Consider the following 22334-nt stretch of genomic DNA (forward strand, 5'->3'; position numbering starts at 1 on the left):
ATCCACCTGTTGGCTCTCAGTTAAGAGTATCCATAAGGTTTGACCAAAGGAAAGTGGTCTCTTTTGTTTCATTCTAGTAGACTGAATCTACTAGCAGAAATTATTCTCTGTAAAGCAGAAGTCCATGGTGCAGCTACATAGTAAATGATATTATTTAAAACCACTTTTTAGAGATCCCTGGCTGCCTCAACCAGTGGAGCCTGCAACTTCTCATGTCATGGTTGTGGGCTTGAGCCCCAAACTGGGTGTAGAGATTACTTAAAAAAAAAATCTTAAAATAAAACTGATTTTTAATTTAATTGAAAAATAATAGATGCACATGATAAAAAATTAGGAAAAAAAAAGTGGGTCACTCTGAACCACCATTCCTTAACCTTTCTTCAGAAGCGTCTGTTGTGGTCACTTTCTTGACCATCCTTCCAGAAAAATACGGTATGAATTTTTTAAGTCTGTATGTGTGAAAGTACATGCACATCTCTGAGTTATAAACATCTCCTTTCACTTTTTTTTTTTTTTTTTTTGGGAGAGCACATATGTGTGTACCTGTGTGGTCAGGGGAGGGGAAGAGAGGATCTTTATTTTTATTTTTATTTTATTTTTTTTTTAATTAATTAATTTATTTATGATAGTCACACACAGAGAGAGAGAGAGGCAGAGACACAGGCAGAGGGAGAACCAGGCTCCATGCACCGGGAGCCCGACGTGGGATTTGATCCCGGGTCTCCAGGATCACGCCCCGGGCCAAAGGCAGGCGCCAAACTGCTGCGCCACCCAGGGATCCCTATTTTTATTTTTATTTTTAAGATTTTATTCATGAGAGACACAGAGAGAGAGGCAGAGACACAGGCTGAAGGAGAAGCAGGCTTCTTGTAGGGAGCCTGATGTGGGACTCGATCCCAGGACCCCGGGGTCACGCCCTGAGCCAGAGGCAGATGCCCAACCACTGAGCCACCCAGGTGCCCTGGAAGAGAGGATCTTAAGCAGGCTCCACGCACAGTGCAGGGCTCGATCTCACAACCCTGAGATCATGACCTAGGCGGAAATCAAGAGTTCGACGCTTAACTGACTGAGCCACACAGGTGCCCCCAAATCATAGAATTACTATTTATTAAAAAAAAATTTGTTTTAAAGTAGATTCTATGCTGGGCATAGAGCCCAATGTAGGGCTTGGACTCACAACTATGAGATCAAGACCTGAGTTGAGATCAAGAGTCTAATGCTTGGGGCGCCTGGTTCACTGGGTCAGTTAAGCATCTGCCTTTGGCTTGGGTCATGATTGGGGGGGGGGTGCTGGGATCAAGATGAGCATTGGGCTCCCTCTCCTCTGCTGCACCTGCCTGTGCTGTCTTGCACTCTCAGTCTGTCAAATACATAATAATCATAAAGTCTTTTAAAAAAGTCTGATGCTTAGCTGACTGAGCTCCCTAGAGGCCCCCTCCCCTTTCACTTTTAAGCTACTATATATCTGTTCTCTACAGCTGGTGTAGCAGAAGCAAAGATGTGACATAAGAAAGGTTCAGAGGGTCCTTCTTGCCAGGAGAGCTGATATTGTGTCTTTAATGGTGATGAGTCAAGTTTTAAATAACTTCTAAGAAGTCTGTGTGTCTTTTGAAAGGTTTCCTGTGTGTTCTTTGCTTCCCCGTGTCTCCTTATGAGAAATGCCCATCACCTGAGGTGACTAAAGTTGTTCCTTCAAACTACTTATTAAAATAGAAGTGAATAAATACCGTTGGGCTAGTTTCTTGCTGAGTTAGACAACAGAGGAAGACAACCGAGGTGGGATGACTGTCACTGCTTCTCTGGATTGGGATCTAAAAGAACTGGCCTGGGATGCCTGGGTGGCTCAGTGGTTGAGCATCTGCCTTTGGCTTAGGGCATGATCCCGGGGTCCTGGAATCGAGTCCCGCATCGGGGTCCCCGCAGGGAGCCTGCTTCTCCCTCTGCCTGTGTCTCTGCCTCTCTCTGTGTGTGTCTCTCATGAATAGATCAGATCTTAAAAACAAAAAACAAAAAACAAAAAACTGGCCTTCCTCGCACATCTTAGGAACCCCAGCCCTAAAACAAAACAAAACCAAAACCCCCAGCCCTGCTGTTTTGGGTGCACAGAGTATTCTGAGGTTTTGATGCTTAAAAGGCAGACTAGGAAGTTGAAGCTTGGGCATGATTAACAGCAAGGAGGTCTTGTGGTTACTATAGATACGTGAAAGGTAAGAAGGGACTTAGACCTTATCAGTAATAGAATATTTGTTTTTAGAAACTTATGGCCATCCATAAATTGTGGTTAAGAGGATTAAGAACTCAAGCATTTAGAAACTTTTTGCTATTCTATTAAAAAAAAAAAAATCTGGGGATCCCTGGGTGGCTCAGTGGTTTAGCGCCTGCCTTCGGCCCAGGGCGTGAGCCTGGAGTCCTGGGATCGAGTCCCACATCGGGCTCCCTGCATGGAGCCTGCTTCTTCCTCTGCCTCTCTCTCTCTCTGTGTATCTCTCATGAATAAATAAATAAAATCTTAAAAAAAAAAAATCTCCCTGCAGTTCAAGCACATATATAGGAACAGTTTCAATTCTTCTTTTCCTTTTCTTCCTCTTCTCTCTTCCCCTCCTCCTCCTCCTTCCACTACTATTATTTTTATTATTATTATTAAGTAAACTCTCTCCCCAGCATGCGGCTTGAACTCATGACCCATGAGATCAAGTCCTTGCTCTACTGACTGAGCCAGCCAGGCACCCCTCATTTTTTCTTCAATGGATAAAATCCAGGATGGTCCTGTAGATCCTCCATCTGTAAAAGTCACAGATTCTTAAATTGCAGTGTTAACTTTATGTGGCCTTAAAGGGATACACAGTAACGGGGTTGAGGAAATGATAAATCTGTATCTATTTTTGAAACAATTCACATATCCACATAGGACACTAATAATAGTAGCAGTTTCTGTGATTGGCATTAACACTGTATCCTTCACGATTCAGGGCCAGGATCTTAACCTCTTGCAGCTTCTCACATTTGATACTCTGCTTCTCTCTGTGTCTCTCATGAATAGATCAAATCTTAAAAAAAAAAAAAAAAAAGGAAAAAAGAAAAAAGAACTGTCCTTCTTTGCTCATCTTAGAAACCCCAGCTCCGGGTGTGGTTAGGTGTTAAGTGCTGGTCATGATTTCTGTTACTCCCATTTTTCTGTTTTCTTTATACTTCCCCCTTCCTCTCTTAATTTTCCTGTCTTTATGTGGAGGTGAGTGGGGAAAGGGAAAGGTATCTTGAACTAAGAGGAAGGGAACTGTTGTTGAATATCTACCCTTACCACTTAACCCACACCATCTTCTCTGAAACCACAGTTCCTACCCAAAGCCCCAGAAATGACTACGGTCTATTGATGGGGCAACTGGCGCTCAGAGCAAAAGTAAATTATTCAAGTCATGCAGTCTAAAGGGAGGTGTTTGACCTTAGGTTTGTCTGGCCTCAAAGCCCATACATTTTCCTTTACACAAGTGGTTCCTAGGCTTATTGGGCTCAAAGTAACAGCATGTTTATTATACTGAAATAAACATTTAACTATATACATAATTGAAAAAAATATTCCTTAAGTCTAATATTGTTTTTTATTTATAGAGAGTGCATGGGTACACGCTGGGGGGGGGGGGAGGGACTGAGGGAGAGAGAGAATCTCCAGCAGACTCCCCGCTGAGCATGGAGCCCCTTGGAGGGCTTGATCTTATGACCTTGAGATCATGACCTGAGCCGAAATCAAGAATCAGACGCTTAATTGACTGAGCCACACAGATGCCCCTTAACTCTAATATTAGAAACAAGTATGGATTTTAAAATGGGAAAAGTATCTTAGATGACCTAATGACACAGTTAGGTGGTTGTACCTACTTGTAGTGAATAAGTTTAGATTTAAAGAATAAGACCATATTCAACTGAATGTTGTTGGCTTGTAAAGAAATAAGAGATAAATAATATTTGTAGATGTTTATAGAATTACTATAACAACAATAGCAGATTGATATTTGAATTTTCTTTTATTAAAAAAATATTTATTGGGATCCCTGGGTGGTGCAGCGGTTTGGCGCCTGCCTTTGGCCCAGGGCGCGATTCTGGAGACCCGGGATCGAATCCCACGTCGGGCTCCCGGTGCATGGAGCCTGCTTCTCCCTCTGCCTGTGTCTCTGCCTCTCTCTCTCTCTGTATGACTATCATAAATAAACAAAAATAAATTAAAAAAATATTTATTCATGAAAGACACAGAGAGAGGCAGAGACACAGGCAGAGGGAGAAGCAGGCTCCATGCAGGGAGCCCGATGTGGGACTCGATCCCGGGACTCTGGGATCATGCCCTGAGCCAAAGACAGATGCTAAACCTCTGAGCCACCCAGACATCCCAATATTTGAACTTTCAACATAAAACATAACCTGAATAGTTATTCTCATGAGTGGCTTGATTTTTTAAAATGGTAAACCATTGTTGGTAATTGCTCTGCATAGACAGGCAAGTCTTTTCCTTGATTTACATGGTAATCACAACCCAGGAAATTGATAACCAAAAATACTTTATAACACAGCTAGGGTTTAGGCTTACATAAATCCTTTTGTTTTCCTCTTCCCAGTGTGAATATCTGGTAGGACATTTGAAAATCATATGGTATGCCACACAGTCCTTCACTGAGCTGGGCTTCTGTGTTAGAGTTCATACAATATCCCTACATCGTCCCCTGTCTCCCAAATGCCAGTGGTGTCACACAGTCATTCTAACAATCAGAAAAGCCTCCACAAAATTTCATTTTTTTTCATTAGAGGCCAACCCCCCATGCCCCAACGTAGCTTTATAAACCAGTTGCTTGAAATTAAGTACTTGCTCTACACTGTAAAGTTTGGTAGTAAAGGAAAGCAAGAAGGGAAAGCAAGAAGCAGAAAGACCTTATATATTCAATTTTAGGATTAATCTTATGGGATTGTAATTAAACAGAGTGGAGCATATCATTAATTTGTTAAATTTGTGATGTTTTAGACTTTTATAATATCTCAAAGTAACACATGTTGCTGTGGCTATTTGACAGGTTCACAGCATCCTATGACAGGTGGGGAGTCAGGGTGGCATGATAGAAAGGCTTTCAGGTCAGTTTGCTGTGGGGAGTGGGATTTCAGGGAGAGTGGCATGCCCTGTGTTTCAATCCTAGAGATACCACCTTCTAGCCCATTTTTTTTTTCTCACTGGGAAAACATACAAATGATATTTGCTTTATGGAATTTATTGTAAGAATTGAATGAAATAGCATGTTCAGTATCTAGAATAATGATTCAATAAATGTTAGTTCCCTTCTTTCTTTTCCTTGAACAAGATGCTTTTTTTTTTGTTTTTTCAACTCTGGATACTTTTTTTTTTTTTTTTTTTGCATTTTCCCCCTTTATTTTTCTCTTCTAGATCTGTACAGTTTTCATTCTCCTACCCTTGGCCAAATCCCCCCACATAAGGAAAACACATTTAAAAGTGTATCCCTATATGTGATCCTCAAACTAAGTTATCTCAGTGTGGAATTCTGTGTTATAGTAACTAATCTAGACCTTTTCAATGAGGGTTTCTTCAGTAAAGTTTAGTATAAACCTAATAAACGATTTAAATAAACAAAATTGAAGATCTCAGCTAAACTTGAGAAATAGGGTAGCCCCAGTGGTGCAGCAGTTTAGCACCGCCTATGGCCTGGGGTGTGATCCTGGAGACCTGGGATCGAGTCCCACATTGGCTCCCTGCATGGAGCCTGCTTCTCCCTCTGCCTATGTCTCTGCCTCTCTCTCTCTCTCTGTGTCTCTCATGAATAAATAAATAAAATCTTAAAAAAAATAAAATAAACTTGAGAAATATTAAATATACCAATTTATTCAGAATTGCTTTGCATTGTACTTGTCAATGTTTATTTCTCATGTGCCAAAAATAACTCATTAATAAAATCCATATTTCTTTGTGGCCCGTTTCTAGACATAGAGAATACCTGCGACAGAATTTGTCTCCGCATATAATTATATTTTACTCTCTTCTCTCATTGAACATGCAGAGCTCATTTTCAACTCTCCCCACACTCAAGTCTCCTAGGATCTAAATTGTGCTTAAGTCCTAGACACTGATACTTGCTTCCAAGAAGCTTTTGGGGAAATTACTTAAATGTTGAAAGATAGAGGAAGAACTCTACTACTGTTTTACCTCAACGTCCAAATTTATGTTTTTCCTTTTATCTCATGCTGTCTTTAGCCATGCCATTCTGAAATGGAAATATGCTTATTTGATCAGCTTAGTAGAAGGCGTATTATAAATAGATGGCTGTATAATTTATACCCCAAATCCAGACACTTCAGAGAGTGACAGGGATGGTGTTAAGAACTACCCTAGTGGGGTGGTGGAATGATGGGATGGTGGGAGGGTGCCTGGCTGGCACAGTTGGTAGAGCATAAGATTCTTGATCATAGGGTTGTGAGTTCAAGCCCCACATTGGGCAGGCAGCCTACTCAAAAAACAAAACTCTGGGACAACGGTGGTAAACTGGAATCTGGAGTCGGCCTAACTGTAACCAAATTGCCTCCTAAAAAAAAAAAAAGAAGAAGAAGAAGAAAAATATGTGAGAAAGTTTCATACATTTACCAATTAAACACCAACAAAATACAATCTGGTTTCCTGGGCAGTAAGGACGTTTTTGAATTATAGCCATTTGGGGAGGGGGTGGGGAGAGGATAGTGTGGTTACAAAAATAGAAGCAGATAGTGAGGACGCAGCATCAGCACCAGGCCTGGAGCCAGGAGATGCTGGTACTGCTCGTCCTGGCTCTGGCGTGGTGACACATTCCTGGGAGTCGAGGACGGAACCCTGTGGTAGCCTGCCAGCTTCTTCGGGAAGCCTCCTGACCCTGCTGGGTTCTCCCCTTTAACTGTTCTGCTTGCTCCAGTCCCAGGGGTTTTATAGGCAGGAATGGCAGTAATGTTGGCCAGCGGGGTGGGGGGAAGATGCTCCGTAGAGCCAGGGGTGCAGGAACTAGTCGTCAGCCACTGCAAGCAGAGGGGAGAGTCCTCCAGCCAGGGTTGTGCCTAAGTGTCTCTGAGCCTGTGACATAATTCTGGTCTTGGCAGCTCCTTTCCGCCTCTTCCCAGTCTCTGTTCTTGGGGCTCTCTATTTCTGGGGTGGGAGATGGTTCAGAATTAAGCAACCTGAGCCTAGAACAGTCTATACACACACACACACACACACACACACACGCACTCACACTCCAAATTCAGGGCTGCCCTTACTTGTGTCACACTGGCCCTACCCATAGGAGTTTTTGTTTTTTTCTTTCGATGTTTCTGAAATGTTGCAACGAACAATCTAAGTGTCTGAGGTGGTCCCTGAGTTTGCCTTGCCCTCCTCCTTTGCGGCCTCTCATCTAGGGAACCCTGCAGCACATTTTCTTCTGTCACCACTCACTTTATCACCTTGTACATTTTCCTGCCTTTTCAGGTGCCCTAGTTTAGAATAAAGATCAGTTTCAACCTTTTTCTGTCAAGATGTTTATAGTTCCTCAAATGGCCCACTTTTTTCATGAAGTGCTCATCTCTTTCAGAATTTCTGTTCTAGAAAATAGTAAAGAATAGACCACCTTCCCCTGTCCCTCCCACTTGACTCCTCAGTGGCTCATGATGCTTGCTTTCCATGATCCATTTGGGTGGTTTTTGTTTTTTAGTATTTTTTTTAAGTAATATGCACCCAATGTAGGGCTCACGCTCACAACCCCAAGACCAAGAGTTGGATGCTCTACCAACAGAACCAGCCAGGTGCCCCTATTTGGATGGTTTTTAAATACCACATGCTTGTACCCATTTCATCGTCAGGCTTTTGTCTGCTGCCTGGGCTGATATGATGAGCACATTTAAACATTTTTATTAGGGGCCCTTTTAGGATATAATGGCCATCTTTTATACATTGTATTTGTGTATTTGGTAAACTAGAAATTTGAATCCTAAATCTCTCCGTTAATATAATTTATAAAATTTCACAAGCCACCCTACTACCTTGTTCTTAGATGTAAAATGTCTCCTTGTTATAGTTTCTTTGTCTTTTTATGTTCTTTTCCATTTTGGGTGTCAAATAAGAGGAGGCTTTAAAGAAGATAAGTAGGTTTAGAAAGCTGGAAAATTTGAGACAGCACCTGACCAGGGGAATCGCAGTGATTTATGATGTCTTTAAAGTTGGCACGTAACCGTGCAGCATTATTAGACTAGGATAAAGTTCTGACTGGAAGAATATTGTGGAAAAGGATGATATATATAGCTATACACATTTGATTTATCTTACTCGGCTTAGTGTTTCTGTAATGTCCACAAAGGCAAGACTGAAACCGTCCCTATCCTTTTAACCTTATGTTTCAAGAATTGCTTTGAGAATTCTGACGTTCTCGGACACTTAGTTGCTTTGCTTAGCTTTCATTAGCAATAGAAAATGTTCTCTTGGTTACTGTGGGAAGTCATTTGGTAGATTAACAAATCTAAATCTGCCCCCCCCCTTTTTTGGATGAAATTATTTTTGTCCTATTATTTTGCTCACTAAAAAAGTGGTTGTACCGAAGAAGGAAGAGTACAAAGGATGATTCACCTTTTATTTAAGACTGGCCACTGCTGACCCAGGGCAGCTAATTTAGACGTGAATCATTTATAGAAAGTTCTACACAGTTCGAGGCAGGGCTTTGTACAATATCCTCATGAAGGTCTAAATAGAACATACAGTATCAGGTTTCTAAATATCTGTCTTGTTGCCAGTTTTATCTTTTGCAAGTGAAACTTGTTTCTAGATGACTGTAGTTGTTGATAAGGTGAAGGTAGGGGCACTATATATATATATATATAAATATATAATGTATATTTTAAAAACAAATCTTAAAAATTTAGTACACGTATTATGCTGGGAAAATAATTGGCTTGAGATTTTAAGTGACTTTATAATACAAAGAAACAAATGCACTAGTCAGTTTCAAGATTTTTTTAACTGGAAGAAATAATTTTAAAATTGTAGTAAATCACTATAATTTTATAATAAAAGTAAATCAAACAATGTGTTAGTATTTTGATATTTACTAATCATCTAATACATTTGATTTTTTTTTTTTAAATATTTTTTTTTTTATTTTTTTTAATTTTTATTTATTTATGATAGGCACACAGTGAGAGAGAGAGAGGCAGAGACACAGGCAGAGGGAGAAGCAGGCTCCATGCACCGGAAGCCTGACGTGGGATTTGATCCTGGGTCTCCAGGATCGCGCCCTGGGCCAAAGGCAGGCGCTAAACCGCTGCGCCACCCAGGGATCCCAATACATTTGATTTTTAAAGTCCACTTACAAATAGCTCCCTTTTGCAATCTATTTTAACTCCTTTTAGGAAGTGAGTGGTTTATTAGATAAACAGTATTATTTGACTCTGTGTAGAGCAAAAACTGTGTAGTTTCTGCCTTTGTTTTTTATTTTTTAATTTATTTAATTTTATTTTTTAATTTTTTTTCTTTGTTTTAAATTCAAAGCTGAATTTATGTTTACATCACAGTTATAGCATCATGGGTTAGAAAAAGTCCAGAAGTTTGAATTCTTGTTTTGTCATTCATAAGCTTATGTGATCTTAGATAAATCATTAATGGGTCTGAGCTGGTTTTCTCCTCTCCGCACAGGGTGTAGTGATTGATGCCTGCCCTCATGACCTGACTCACAAGGATTAGTTGAACTAATGCCTTAGGAAGTGATCAGTAACTTATGTGTGTCTCTCTCTGCAGATATTAGATGTTAAGAGAAGTAACATTGTAGGGAAAAGAACTTGGACATCCAGAGTTGGAATCTTATTTGCACCAAATACTACTACTTAGAGCGGGCTCTAAGCCCGTTCTTTCTTTCTTTCTTTCTTTTCTTTCTTTCTTTCTTTCTTTCTTTCTTTCTTTCTTTCTTTCTTTCTTTCTTTCTTTCTTTTTTTCTTTCTTTTCTTTCTTTTCTTTCTTTTCTTTCTTTTCTTTCTTTCTTCTTTCCTCTTTTGAGATGTAATATATATATTGCTAGTTTCAGGTTACAGTATAATGATTCAATATTTGTATATATTAAGAAATGATCACCACAATATCCCGTTAACATCAACCAACACAGTTATAATTTCTTGTGATGAGAACTTATAAGATCTTTCTTAGCAACTTTCAAATATACAATACAGTATTAACTATAGTTGTCATACTGTACATCGCCTCCCCAGGACTTGTTTATTTTATAACTGGAAGTTTGTAGGTTTGACTACCTTCACCTATTTTGCCTACCCTGTCCGTGTGCCCCCCCCTGCCTCCCTGCTGGCAGCCACCAATCTATTCTGTATCTTTGAGGTTTGTTTTTTTAGATTCTACATATAAGTGAGTATTTGACTTTCTTGGTCAGATTTATTTCACTTAGTATAATGCTCCCAAGGTCCATCCATATTGTTGCAAATGGTGCCATTTGTAAGTCTTTATTTTTTAATCTGTTATAAAAAAAGTGTGTGTGGGGGTAATGGTGGTGCTAATATAACACCTCTCACCTAGAATTACTGTAGGCAATAAAGGAAGTAATTTGTGAAAGCACCTGATATACATCATGTTTCTTGGACCTGTAATTTTGATTTTATTTTTCCATTCTTTCAGACTTATCTTCTCAGTTGCTTCACTTTCCCACTACTTTCCTGGAAGTGGGAGCCAGTATTCAAACTGTGTACAGCTGAGAGGGATGAGCAGGTGCTCCAGTTTATGACTATAATTGAAGAATTATTTGAGTTTTAGAAGTTATTTGGTACAATATATTTACCACATATTTTTTGGGAACCATGTAGCATAAGAAACTCAGGGCTTTTAAAATGTTGTTAATTTTTAGTAGGCTCTGTGCCTAAGATGGGGCTTGAACTCACAATTCTTTTTTTTTTTTTAATTTTTTTTTCATTTATTTATGATAGTCACACAGAGAGAGAGAGAGAGGCAGAGACATAGGCAGAGGGAGAAGCAGGCTCCATGCACCGGGAGCCTGACGTGGGATTCGATCCCGGGTCTCCAGGATCGCGCCCTGGGCCAAAGGCAGGCGCTAAACCGCTGCGCCACCCAGGGATCCCTGAACTCACAATTCTGAGATCAAGAGTCATGCTCTACTGACTGAGCCAGCCTGGTACCCCAGAAGGGTAATGAGTAACAGCTTTGTCACTGGCTTGGCTAGAGCTACTCCCTTCTGTTCAGACACTTAGGGCAAGTGGGTAACCTACCATGCCCCTCATAATTATTTTTTTCCCCTCATAATTATTTTGTTCTTAGTTTCTTAGTTTAATTCCTGCTGTTTCAAGAGCAATTAACTAGGTGGAGATAAAATTATCTTTTTTTCTCTTATTGAGGAAAAAGTCTTTGAGACTTAGAGCATGAGAACAACCCAGATAATGCCACAGTCATTAACAAAGGAAACAATCCAAGTGGTGTTCTTATGTATAAAGATAAGGTATTAACTCCTGATGAAAGTATAGTTTAGTTGAGGTACCTGGCTGGCTCATTCTGTAGAGCACATGACTCTTGATCTCAGAGTCATGAGTTTGAGCCCCATGTTGGGTGTAGAGATAACTTAAGGCCACTACTGGGGGAAAAAAAAAAAAAAGCATGGTGTAGTTAATTATTAGGTTTGTTTGTTTTTAAAAGAATATATTTTAGGGATCCCTGGGTGGCGCAGCGGTTTGGCGCCTGCCTTTGGCCCAGGGCGCGATCCTGGAGACCCGGGATCGAATCCCACGTCGGGCTCCCGGTGCATGGAGCCTGCTTCTCCCTCTGCCTATGTCTCTGCCTCTCTCTCTCTCTCTCTGTGACTATCATAAATTAAAAAAAAAAAAAATAAAAGAATATATTTTATTTATTCATGAGAGACACACACAGAGAGAGGCTGGGACACAGGCAGAGGGAGAAGCAGGCTCCATGCAGGGAGCCCGACATGGGACTCAATCCCGGGTCTCAGGATCACAACCTGAGCCGAAGGTGGTGCTAAACCACTGAACCACTCAGGCGCCCCTAGATTTGTTATTATATACTTTTTCTATAATAACATTGATATTTCTATAATGTTTATTATAGAAAACATAAAAAGTTAGCAAAATTCTTGGGGTAGGTTGAGAAGAAAGTAGTTGCATTAAAATATTTATTCATACTGCTACTTTAAATAACCCCAAGAGGTTACATTCCAGTTGCTTATATTTAAAATCACACCCACAAATAATGTAATGCCAACTACACAAGCCCATAATTTCTTTCAGAGGATTTTGGGACACATGGAATCTTTGGCCAAGTCAGTTCCTGTTTAAGGAAGGCATTAAACAAAAGAAAGTTGGAAATGGACTTCCTGGATTTTTTTTTTTAAATGCATTTGATGTGTTTTTGGAGAGATTTGTGACCTCTTTATGGGCCAGAATATCTTTTGAAACACTAACGACAAATGATTTAACCTTATTCACAAAGCACATTGTAAAGTATATAATGGAGAGAAAAAGCAATATTAATTTATATTAATGACTCTAGTCCTTCAGACTTATCATTGTAGCCATATTAAGTTTTAAGGGTGAATAGTCATAACCACATGATGAGAACTGGAAGATAGCAATTCAAATATAATGCATGGTAAGAACACTGTCCACGAGTTATTCTTCAACAATGGAGTTGCCTCCCATAATGTAATTTATGGGAGAAAATGAAGCCCATCTTGGTGGTTATATTAAAAAGGAGCAAAATCTGATCTCTTTAGGAAAACTCTTGCAATTTAAGCAGCTTTTAAGCATAGGTGTAAATATTACTGTTCAAGAAGCACTTATATTCCAGGAATAATAATAACTTCAAAAAGAGCTTTTTAGTTTAAAACATACTTTATATATAGTCTCTTATTGAAGTTTTTATAACAACTGGATGATGTAGACCAAGCTTTAATAATGCCATGATGTACATGAGGACTGTGGAGGTCAAATGACTTGACTGAGCTCACTGAGAGTATGGAATCGGGACTAGATCCAAGTCTCTTACTTCTTCTTTTTTTATTTTTTAAATAAAAATCTTGGGTGCTTGTGTGGCTTAGTTAAGTGTCTGCCTTAGGCTCAGGTCATGATCCTAGGGTCCTGAGATTGAGCCCCACATTAGGCTCTCTGCTTAGTGGGGAGCCTGTTTCTCCTCCCTCCCACTCTCCTTGCTTGTGCTCAGTTGCTCACTCTGTCTCTGTCAAATAAGTAAGTAAATAAATAAATAAAATCTTAAAATAATCTTTCCTAGTGTGGGGCTTGAACTCATGACACTGAGATCAAGAGTTGCATCCTCTTCCAGCTCAGCCAGCCAATCAATCAGCACCTCAGTTCTCTTACCTCTTAATTCACTGTTTTTTTTTTTTTAACACACACACACACACACACACACACACACACGGGGTGGGTTGGGGCAGAGGGAGAGAGAATCTTAAGCAGGTTTTACACACAGCATGGAGCCCAATCTCACAACCGTGAAATCATGACCTGAGCCAAAATCAAGAGTCAAACACTTAACCAACTGAGACATCCAGGCATGCCCCACCTTTTTATTTTTTGCTCCTATTGGAAGGGGGAGCCACTTTTCTGTGCCTGAAATTTTTGATAGAAGAATAGGACATGAAATTACAATAAGGATGCAGAGTACCTCAGTGCGTTAAACACAATTCGCTATCTGCCTTACTGAGTTTAAGGATGAAATGAAATAGTAGGTTGAAAGAACTTTTAAAACTGAAGAATTATAAATATTCAAAATATTTGAGTGATTCTTTCAGGAATTTTTTTAGTTGAAAAATAACCTAGAATGGGTTGGTGAAATTATTGGCTTGTGTAACTAAATATTCTGGGATAGGACTGTGTATCAGGATATTTTCAGCTGCAAATAATGTAAAACTACTTGCTAAAATTGTCCAAAATAATTATTTTATATAAAAGGGGTAGAGTGGGCTCCAGGGTTGAACAGAGCAACTCACCAATGCCAGGGATCTAGGTTTACTCCAACTCTTTACTTTGTCTTTCTTGGCAGTGAACTCGTCCTCTGTTGGTAGTAAGATGATAGGGGTAGTTCCCAGACCATGTACAGATAAGGCAACATCCAGGGGAAGGAGGAAATTGTATTTAAGCACATTTATTAAGAGTGAAAAAACTATTTTCCAGGACATTCTTGGGCATCTTCCTTCCATGTCTAGTTGGCCAGGATTGGGATACCTGCCTCTCCTAAATTACCACCTGGACTAGTTTATATCTCATGCCTAGAATAGGGTATATGAGTCCTTTTCCTCCAAAGTACACAGGAGGTATAGATACCCAACACATGAACATATGTTAAGAGGAGAAAAGAGTGGAATGACTTCCAGTGTCCACTACTGACTGTCTTTGGGAAGGCTGGATCCAGAGGCTCTCCCTTCTCCATGTCCCCCAGGTCACTCATCTAGTGTTTGCATTGAGGCTGTGTAGCTTTAGATTTCACATTATTTAGAGAGAGAGAGTATGTGTGAGTGCCATCTTTACAGTAGCTTCTATGGAAAAGAGAAGATTCTTTCCCAGAAATCCTAACAAATTATTTCCTGGATCTTGTTGGCCTAAATTGGATAATGAATGAATTGGTCATCAGTTTAAGCCTAATCATGATTCATTCCCCATGGAACTGAGGATAGGGTCACTCCTACCCTAGTTTTCATATGGATTAAGATGGGGAAAGAGAAGTGTCCAAAAGAAACTTTTGGGGGAAAGGGGAGTGTATACTGTAGATCAAGCACAATGGCAACTTAGGGATCTCCACCATCAGGCCCCAAAGGGCAATAGCTTTCTACAAGTAATCCATCTTTCCCTATAGATAGGGCACAAGTATATAGGCACACAATAAGACAAATAAGACAATAAAATAAATCCTTACCTACTAAAAATTTACAAAGCCACATATGGTGAGTCCTACAAAAGACCTATTAAATTTAATAGGTGTGTAGAAGATAAAGAAATGATGTTAGGGGCACCTGGCTGGCCAAGGTGGTGGAGCATACAACTCTTGATCTTGGGGTCATGAGTTTGAGCCCTACATTGGGTATAGAGATTACTTCAAAATATTAAAAAAAAGTTAGCTTAGGATGATGATAATAGAAAATGTAGTAGACTTTATTGGTTGGGGAAGATTTTGACATAGACTGGATTTAGAAGTTGGATTTTAGCTATACATTTTTTGGCCAAGGAAATGCCATGTACAGATATATGGAGATGGGAAAAGTATAAAGTATAAAACTGATAAAAACCGGAGATTCTAGAACTGAGCTGCTCAGTTTGGTAGTTAGTAGCCAAATATGGGTACTGGACACTCTGGCTGGTTCAAGCTGAATAAGATATTTTTTTTTAAGATTTTTATTTATTTATTCATGAGACACACACAGAGAGAGAGAGAGAGAGAGAGAGAGGAGAGAGAGGAGAGAGAGGCAGAGGGAGAAGCAGGCTCCATGCAGGGAGCCCGACGTGGGACTTGATCCTGGGACTTCAGGATTACGCCCTGGGCTGAAGGCGTTGCTTAAACTGCTGAGCCACCTGGGCTGCCTCAAGCTGAATAAGATCTTAAAAAATGTAGGGCACCTGGGTGGCTCAGTGGTTGAGTCTGCTTTTGGCTTAGGTCATGTCTCTGCCTCTCATGAAGAGTTTACATTAAAATTTTTTTGAAGATTTATATTTATCTCAATTTTCATATTGATCATATTTTTGAAATATATGGGTTATATAATTTGAATAAATTAATATCTATTTTTACTTTTGTTAATGCAACTATTAGAAAATTTAAAATTATGTGACTTGTTACATATCTGCTGGGTACAGCTGCTTTAGAAAATAGTCATGAATATTCTATTTATCTTTTTTAAAACCCAGTGTATTTAACATATTCATCACAAGGGCTCAATCAGACTTAAAAAACAGAAACAAAACAAAAATGACACTGCAGCTTAAGCTACAGACTTCTCTATAGAAATGAAGCAAAGGGAAAAAAAAACAACACTAGAAGAGAAACTAGACAGTCAGGGTTCTTGGCTGGAGATCTGCTTTGAGTAGGTTTCTTGCAGACATTTCTTAAAAGCTTGTGGGGACTTTCCAGAGCTCTGTGGCATGTGTGTTCAAAGGACTATCGGTGTTGGGTTCTCCTAGCAGGTTTGGGATGGACGACAGGATGGTCCTGATGTCTTACAGGACAGACCACTTGTCCTTCAGGATGTCTAGACAGATGTTACCCTGGGTGTAACATTGGGGTGATAGCAGAGTGTGTGAGGAACTTCACTGTGGGCAAGTTGTAGCAGGGACCACTGGCAAACTCTAAGGAGAACTTCTTCTCAGGTTTTTATGTACTGTGCCAGGTTCTGCATGGATTGTCCCCGCCCATTAGGAAGGTTGGCAGATTCAGGTAAGGCAGAAGAAGAGGTCATAAGGGTCATCAACTCCTGATGTAGCCTCTTGGGGCCCTGTGCAGCACCCTTCTTGGGCGGCTCCTTTGTGGGTGGTGATGGCTGGCAGCAGTTGGGTGGCAGGTCTGGGAGGCCATCTGGTGTTTGGTCAGGGAGACAGAGACTTGGAGAGCACAGCTGCAACTAGAATATTCCATTTATCTTATAAAAATGGGCAATGATTGGTAGTAAAGCACTAAATATGGATACCTCAAAAGATGTTAAGGATTTCATTTTATAGTAAAAAGCATCAGGAAAGTTTTATCTAATGGATGACTCACCTTATAATATAGGATACCTAGCCATGAGTTTACTTTCTTTTGATTTAGTTTGTTCACCAGAAGGTATAAAAAATGTTAAATAGTATGTTTTACTGTCCTTTATCTAGTATGCTTACAGTGGAAGCAAGTATTTCTTAGTGACTGATATGACCTGAACAGTGCATCATTTTTTTTTCTATCCTGATAGTAAACATTTACTAGCTGTGTTAATTGGATAAGGTCATAACTTTCTCATCTGCAAAATGAGGTTAATAAGACCTAGTATACGTGTATATTCTATCAACTGAAGTAAGTGAACATGTGCTGTAAACACCACTCAGATACAAACTGAGCAGGGTGCTTCTTAGACATTGTAGGAGGAAGAGAACTAAGCTATCTTCTCAGAGTGAGAATGACAAATACACGTATTAAACCAATAGGACTTCAAAGCAAGGTGACTCAGACACTTGAATGAGGTATTAGACTTAAATGATGTGGGCAAAATGGAGAGATTGATTCCACCTGGTCAGTCACATTTGCCCATAGTCTCAATAGGCAAAGGCATAGGGGTGGAATGGGCGGGCAGGCATTTTAGAGTTTGGTTGAGGGGAATGTACGAATGAAGGTAGGAAAGCTCAAGATGTGTATTTGAGGTTCCTTTTGGTTTAAATGTTCATGGCTTTTGATCTATTCCAGTTGACTCATGTTGCCTTACTATACCTCAGTGGAGTAGACGAGCCTGGGATTTCCTTGTTGTACCACTGTCCATCTCTGTGCAGCACAGAACTTGGCAAAAAGATATTTAATAGATAATTGGTGGATGGATGGATGAGCAAGAATGTTGCCGCATTCAGAAAGTGCTATATCACTTCCTTATTTTTCAGTGAGGATGTGTTTGAATTTCTAGCCCTTTATCATATACTTACAGATATATTTGCTGATAGTTGTGCGTTGAGATCATATAAGTGTTAGGTTTTTATTCTCCCATGGAGAACTGACCCAAAGTCAGGGAGTTTTAGTTGCTCACTGTTACAGAGGGCTTGCACTCTATCTCTCAGTGACCATTACATTCCTGCGGGTTTTCAACACAACTTCTTGTGGAGCTCCATAACTAGCTCTGGTCCTTCCAGAAAAAAAAAAAAAAAAAATGATGCCTTGCCTGCAAACTTTCGGCTGTCTGGAATGGAACGTTATTCTGCAGGAGAGGAAGCACAATGAAAAAGGGTCAGACCTACAGGAAATCGAATATTTGCTCTGCAGTGAAACGTGAAAAATTGAAGGAAAGGAAAGGGCTTAGTGACTAGAAGTCCACTTTGTGTGGGATTTCCTTTTTGGGGCTTTTCTCTTGCCCTGTTACATCATCATTATGTTGTAGTGTTTCAGTTCTTAACTGATAAGTTGCTTTTATATCAATGGTGTTTGGGATCCACTGTGAACACCATTAACATATTCACTGTTTAAAACAGTATAAAGCAAAACTGTTTCTTCTACTTTCTATCATTTTCGAGAAAAGAAACCAGAAAAGCTGTTTACTATGCATATTCCCTTGCCCCTATACCCACACTATTAATGATTTTTGTCAGTGGGCTAATTATACCATTGATTTACAATTAGAATAAGGAATTGAAGCCAAAACTCCCCCGTGAATAATACAATTTTTATGCTAGTACTGTATTTGCAAAAACTTATAATGGAAAAGCCAAATATATTATGCCCTGCCGAGGAAAACAAAGGGTAAATCAAAGATCCACCAGTTAGCACAGCTCACCACAGTTGAAAAAGGAAAAGGGTGGGGAGAGCAGTTTTTCTTTAAGCCTTTATTCTTTGGTACCCAGTTGCCTCTTGTCCTCATCACTAGCTCCTTTCATACACTTCTGAGATTTGATCAGAGTTTGCTGACCATGCTGGGCCTTTTAGCTGTAGAACAGAGAGAGCTCTTCTAATTCAGACACATTGTGATGGGGCTTAAAGAGCCATTAATTTTTTTATTTTTTAAAAGATTTTATTTATTCATGAGAGAAACAGAGAGAGAGGCAGAGACAGGCAGAGGAAGAAGCAGGCTTCCTGCGGGGAGCCTGATGTGGGACTTGATTCTTGGACTCTGGGATCACGACCTGAATCGAAGGTAGATGCTCAACCACTGAGCCACACAAGCATCCATCCCAAAGAGCCATTTAATAAGTAGTAGTTGTGCCATTTCTGAACTTCATGAGGCTTATGGGTGCATTAAGGCTTAAGTTCTGGTGGGAATCAGGAATGGTGGAAACCCAGGGATAGAGAGAGAGGGTTGAAGGTGAGAACTGAAGCAAGGCTCAGGTTTGGAGGAAGGGCTGACAACATCTATGGCAAAATTACTTGGTAATAGAGGAAAAAAAATTCATTTAGCCATTTTGGTGTAAAACAGCTTTTTAAAAATGTTTTTCTTTGGGATGTATGTACTCAACAGATGCTTGTTGAACTTAATTTTTGACCCAATGATGTGTTTTCAACCCTCCTTTTCCTGTTCTATAGTTTTTTATTTGGGTCCCAGAAATTACTCAGATTATGGTGGACAAACTTAAGAGTTGCACTGCAGATTTTAGGAAATGAATCCTATTTTTTAGGAAAGATTTTATTTATTTATTTGAGAGAGAGAGGGAGAGGGAGAGAGAACATGCAGGGAGAGGGAGAAGCAGACTCCCCAACTGAGCAGGGAGCCCGATGCAGGACTGGATCCCAGAACCCTGCCATCACGACCTGAGTCAAAGGCAGATGCTTAACTGAGCCCCCCAGATGTCCCTGAATCCAATTTTTGAAGGAGAATGTAGTTCAGTGAAGACTTGGTGGCATAAGTCTCTTAAAAATCTCTATACAACTGTTCACTATTCTGGTTTTTCATGCTGTTTCTACCATCATGTGAATTTGACCATATTGCATTAACCTCTCCAGACCTCAGTTCCTTTATCTTGAAAATTAAGGGATTAGATTAATGAGTCTTTAAGGTCTGTTTTAGACCTCTTCATTTTAGTACTTCATTCATTAATTTGCTTTTCTCAAAGTACCATAATGCAAGATAAAAAATTTTCCTCATTTAAAAAAATTACCAGTTTTCAAAAATAGTCTTATATATTTTCATTGTGCCTATATTTTCATTGTGGTGTACATGGCCTAGCCTTGCCTTTGGATACACAACTTTTGGGTTTAGCTTTGTAAATGGCAGGTAATGTAGGTGTTTAAATCACTTCAAGGTTGATATGATCTGAACTCAGAATCTTGCTTTTGACAAATACTGGCTTTGTGACTGTAGGCAAATTACTTCCTTTTATTAGCCTTAATTTCCTCATCTGTGATTTGGAGGTGATAATGTATTTATAAAGTCATTGTGAGGATTAAATAAGATCATGGCTATAAATTGTTTAGTACAGAGTCTTGTCTATAGGAAATAGTATATATTACCTAATCTTAATGATAAAACTTCTTATATAATAAATTGAGGACTAAATTTTAAATAAACTAATGACCAGAATGTTTTCCTGATGGAAACTGAACTAACCTATTTCTTTCTTCCTTACAGATCTTATATTGCACTTTAAACACACCTAAAGTTGATATGGAAAAACTCTTAGGATCACATCTAGGCCTTGAAGATTTCATATTTGCCCATGTGAAAGGGATCCAAAAAGAAGTGGAAGTATATAAATCTGAGGATTCACTTGGTCTCACTATTACAGATAATGGTATTGGCTATGCTTTTATAAAGGTAAGTTTTAAAAAATAACTACATGACCTAACTGAGGGTAATATTTAAGAAAGGCTACCAGGTCAAAGAAATGATCTTCCGAGTGAAAGCTGGCTTAGCAGGGACGGTTTGATAAGATTTCATTTAAAGAATGTTTCAAAACCTCATTTTCTGTTTACCCTTTCCTTGAATTTCTTTCTTTCACTTTAGACTTCCTCTAAAATTTAAAACTTACTGAAAAGGAAAGCCTGGTCTTGGTGCCCACTCATTATCCATGTGAGCTCTTATAGGTCTGTAGCATATATATATAAATGTTTTATTTATTTATTTATTTTCTTTTATTATTATTATTATTTTTTATTTATGATAGTCACACACAGAGAGAGAGAGAGAGGCAGAGACATAGGCAGAGGGAGAAACAGGCTCCATGCACCGGGAGCCCGACGTGAGACTCGATCCTGGGTCTCCAGGATCGGGCCCTGGGCCAAAGGCAGGCGCTAAACCACTGTGCCACCCAGGGATCCCTATATAAATGTTTTAAAAAAATAAGTAATCTCTATGCTCAGTGTAGGGCTCGAACTCACTACCCTGAGATCAAGAGTTGCATGCTCTACCAAGCCACCCAGGCACCACAAGTTTACACATTTTTTGAAACTTATTTACTTCTTAAAAAATGTTTTTCAACATTTTTGTACATGTTTAAACTATATAATTATTTAGATACAAAGAAAGCAGTATAGAGCTGCAAAGACAAGAGATGTTTGGAATAGTATTGAAAGCTAAGAACCAAGGAATGGTAAAAAGAAAAGTAGACTCATCTCTTAAACAGTTATTTTTTTTTAATTTATTTATTTATTCATGAGAGACACAGTGAGAAAGAGAGACAGAGACAGAGACTGAGGCTGAGTGGGAAGCAGGCTCCCTGCAAGTAGCCTGATGTAGGACTCATTCTGGATCCCGGGGTCATGCCCTGGGCCAAAGGCAGACGCTCAACTGTTGAGCCCCCCGGGCGTCCCATCTCTTAAACAGTTCTATTAAGCAATTGTGTAACAGCTGACTTATATTGAATGCTTTTCATGTACTAGGCACTTTACATACATTTTCTCACTTAATCCTCACAACAATTATATTTGATACTATGTTTTTTCTGGTTGATGTATAACAAAATTTTAATGTATAGCTTACTGTACTCTTACATGTGTAACCACCACCCAGAGCAAGAGGAAACTTCATTTCTACCACCCAGAAGTCTCCCTTTACCTCTTTCCAGTCAATATGCTTCCCTCCACAAAGGTAGCCACTATTCTGACCTCTATCACCATAGTTTTGCTTGTTCTTGAACTTCATTAAGTAGAATCATATATTACGTACTCTATTGTTTCTGGCTTCTTTTGCTCAATATGACGTGTGGGAGATTCACCTGTGGGTAGGCACTATTATTAACCTCTATTCTGCAGATGTAGAAACAGTATCAGCGAGGGTTAAGTAGCTTGCTTCAAAGGTAGGTAGCTGAAAAATTCAGGATTTGAATTCAAGGGATCGGACTCCAGAGCAGACATTCCTATCCACTTCACTAAGAATTAGTTATAAACTTCATAAACAGAGCATGTTTCATATTTTCATTTTGTCCAAATATTTGTTTTGCTGATCCATTGTCATAAAAAAATATCTTAGGAAAGCTGTCTTCTTAACTGTAAATAGTACTTTATTTAACTTCCCATTTGATAAAATGGCTATTTTTAGCTCTGCAAAAGATATGACTGTGCTGAAGGTTGAGTGGGTGATCAAATGGAAAATCGTGAGTTGGGAAAGTCATGTGGGATTATCTGGGGGAAGCTCAGGACATGAGGCACATGCAGCAATGCCTTTCTAATG

The 22334-nt window shown here is 39.4% G+C and overlaps 1 protein-coding gene and 1 pseudogene across 1 annotated transcript in view; one reads left to right on the plus strand and one right to left on the minus strand.

The window, feature by feature from the left end:
- GIPC2 (GIPC PDZ domain containing family member 2) overlaps positions 1-22334 on the plus strand; it is an 86681-nt gene that overhangs the window by 14972 nt on the left and 49375 nt on the right. Inside the window, exon 2 of the mRNA XM_072834187.1 lies at positions 20295-20480. Coding sequence (XP_072690288.1) covers positions 20295-20480 — 186 coding nt within the window. The remainder of the gene's footprint in view (positions 1-20294; positions 20481-22334) is intronic.
- Positions 16062-16472, minus strand: LOC140637525 (ubiquitin-conjugating enzyme E2 C pseudogene; annotated as a pseudogene).

The sequence above is a fragment of the Canis lupus genome, chromosome 8 (assembly GCF_048164855.1).
Source record: "Canis lupus baileyi chromosome 8, mCanLup2.hap1, whole genome shotgun sequence".
NCBI classification, from domain to species: Eukaryota; Metazoa; Chordata; class Mammalia; order Carnivora; family Canidae; genus Canis; species Canis lupus.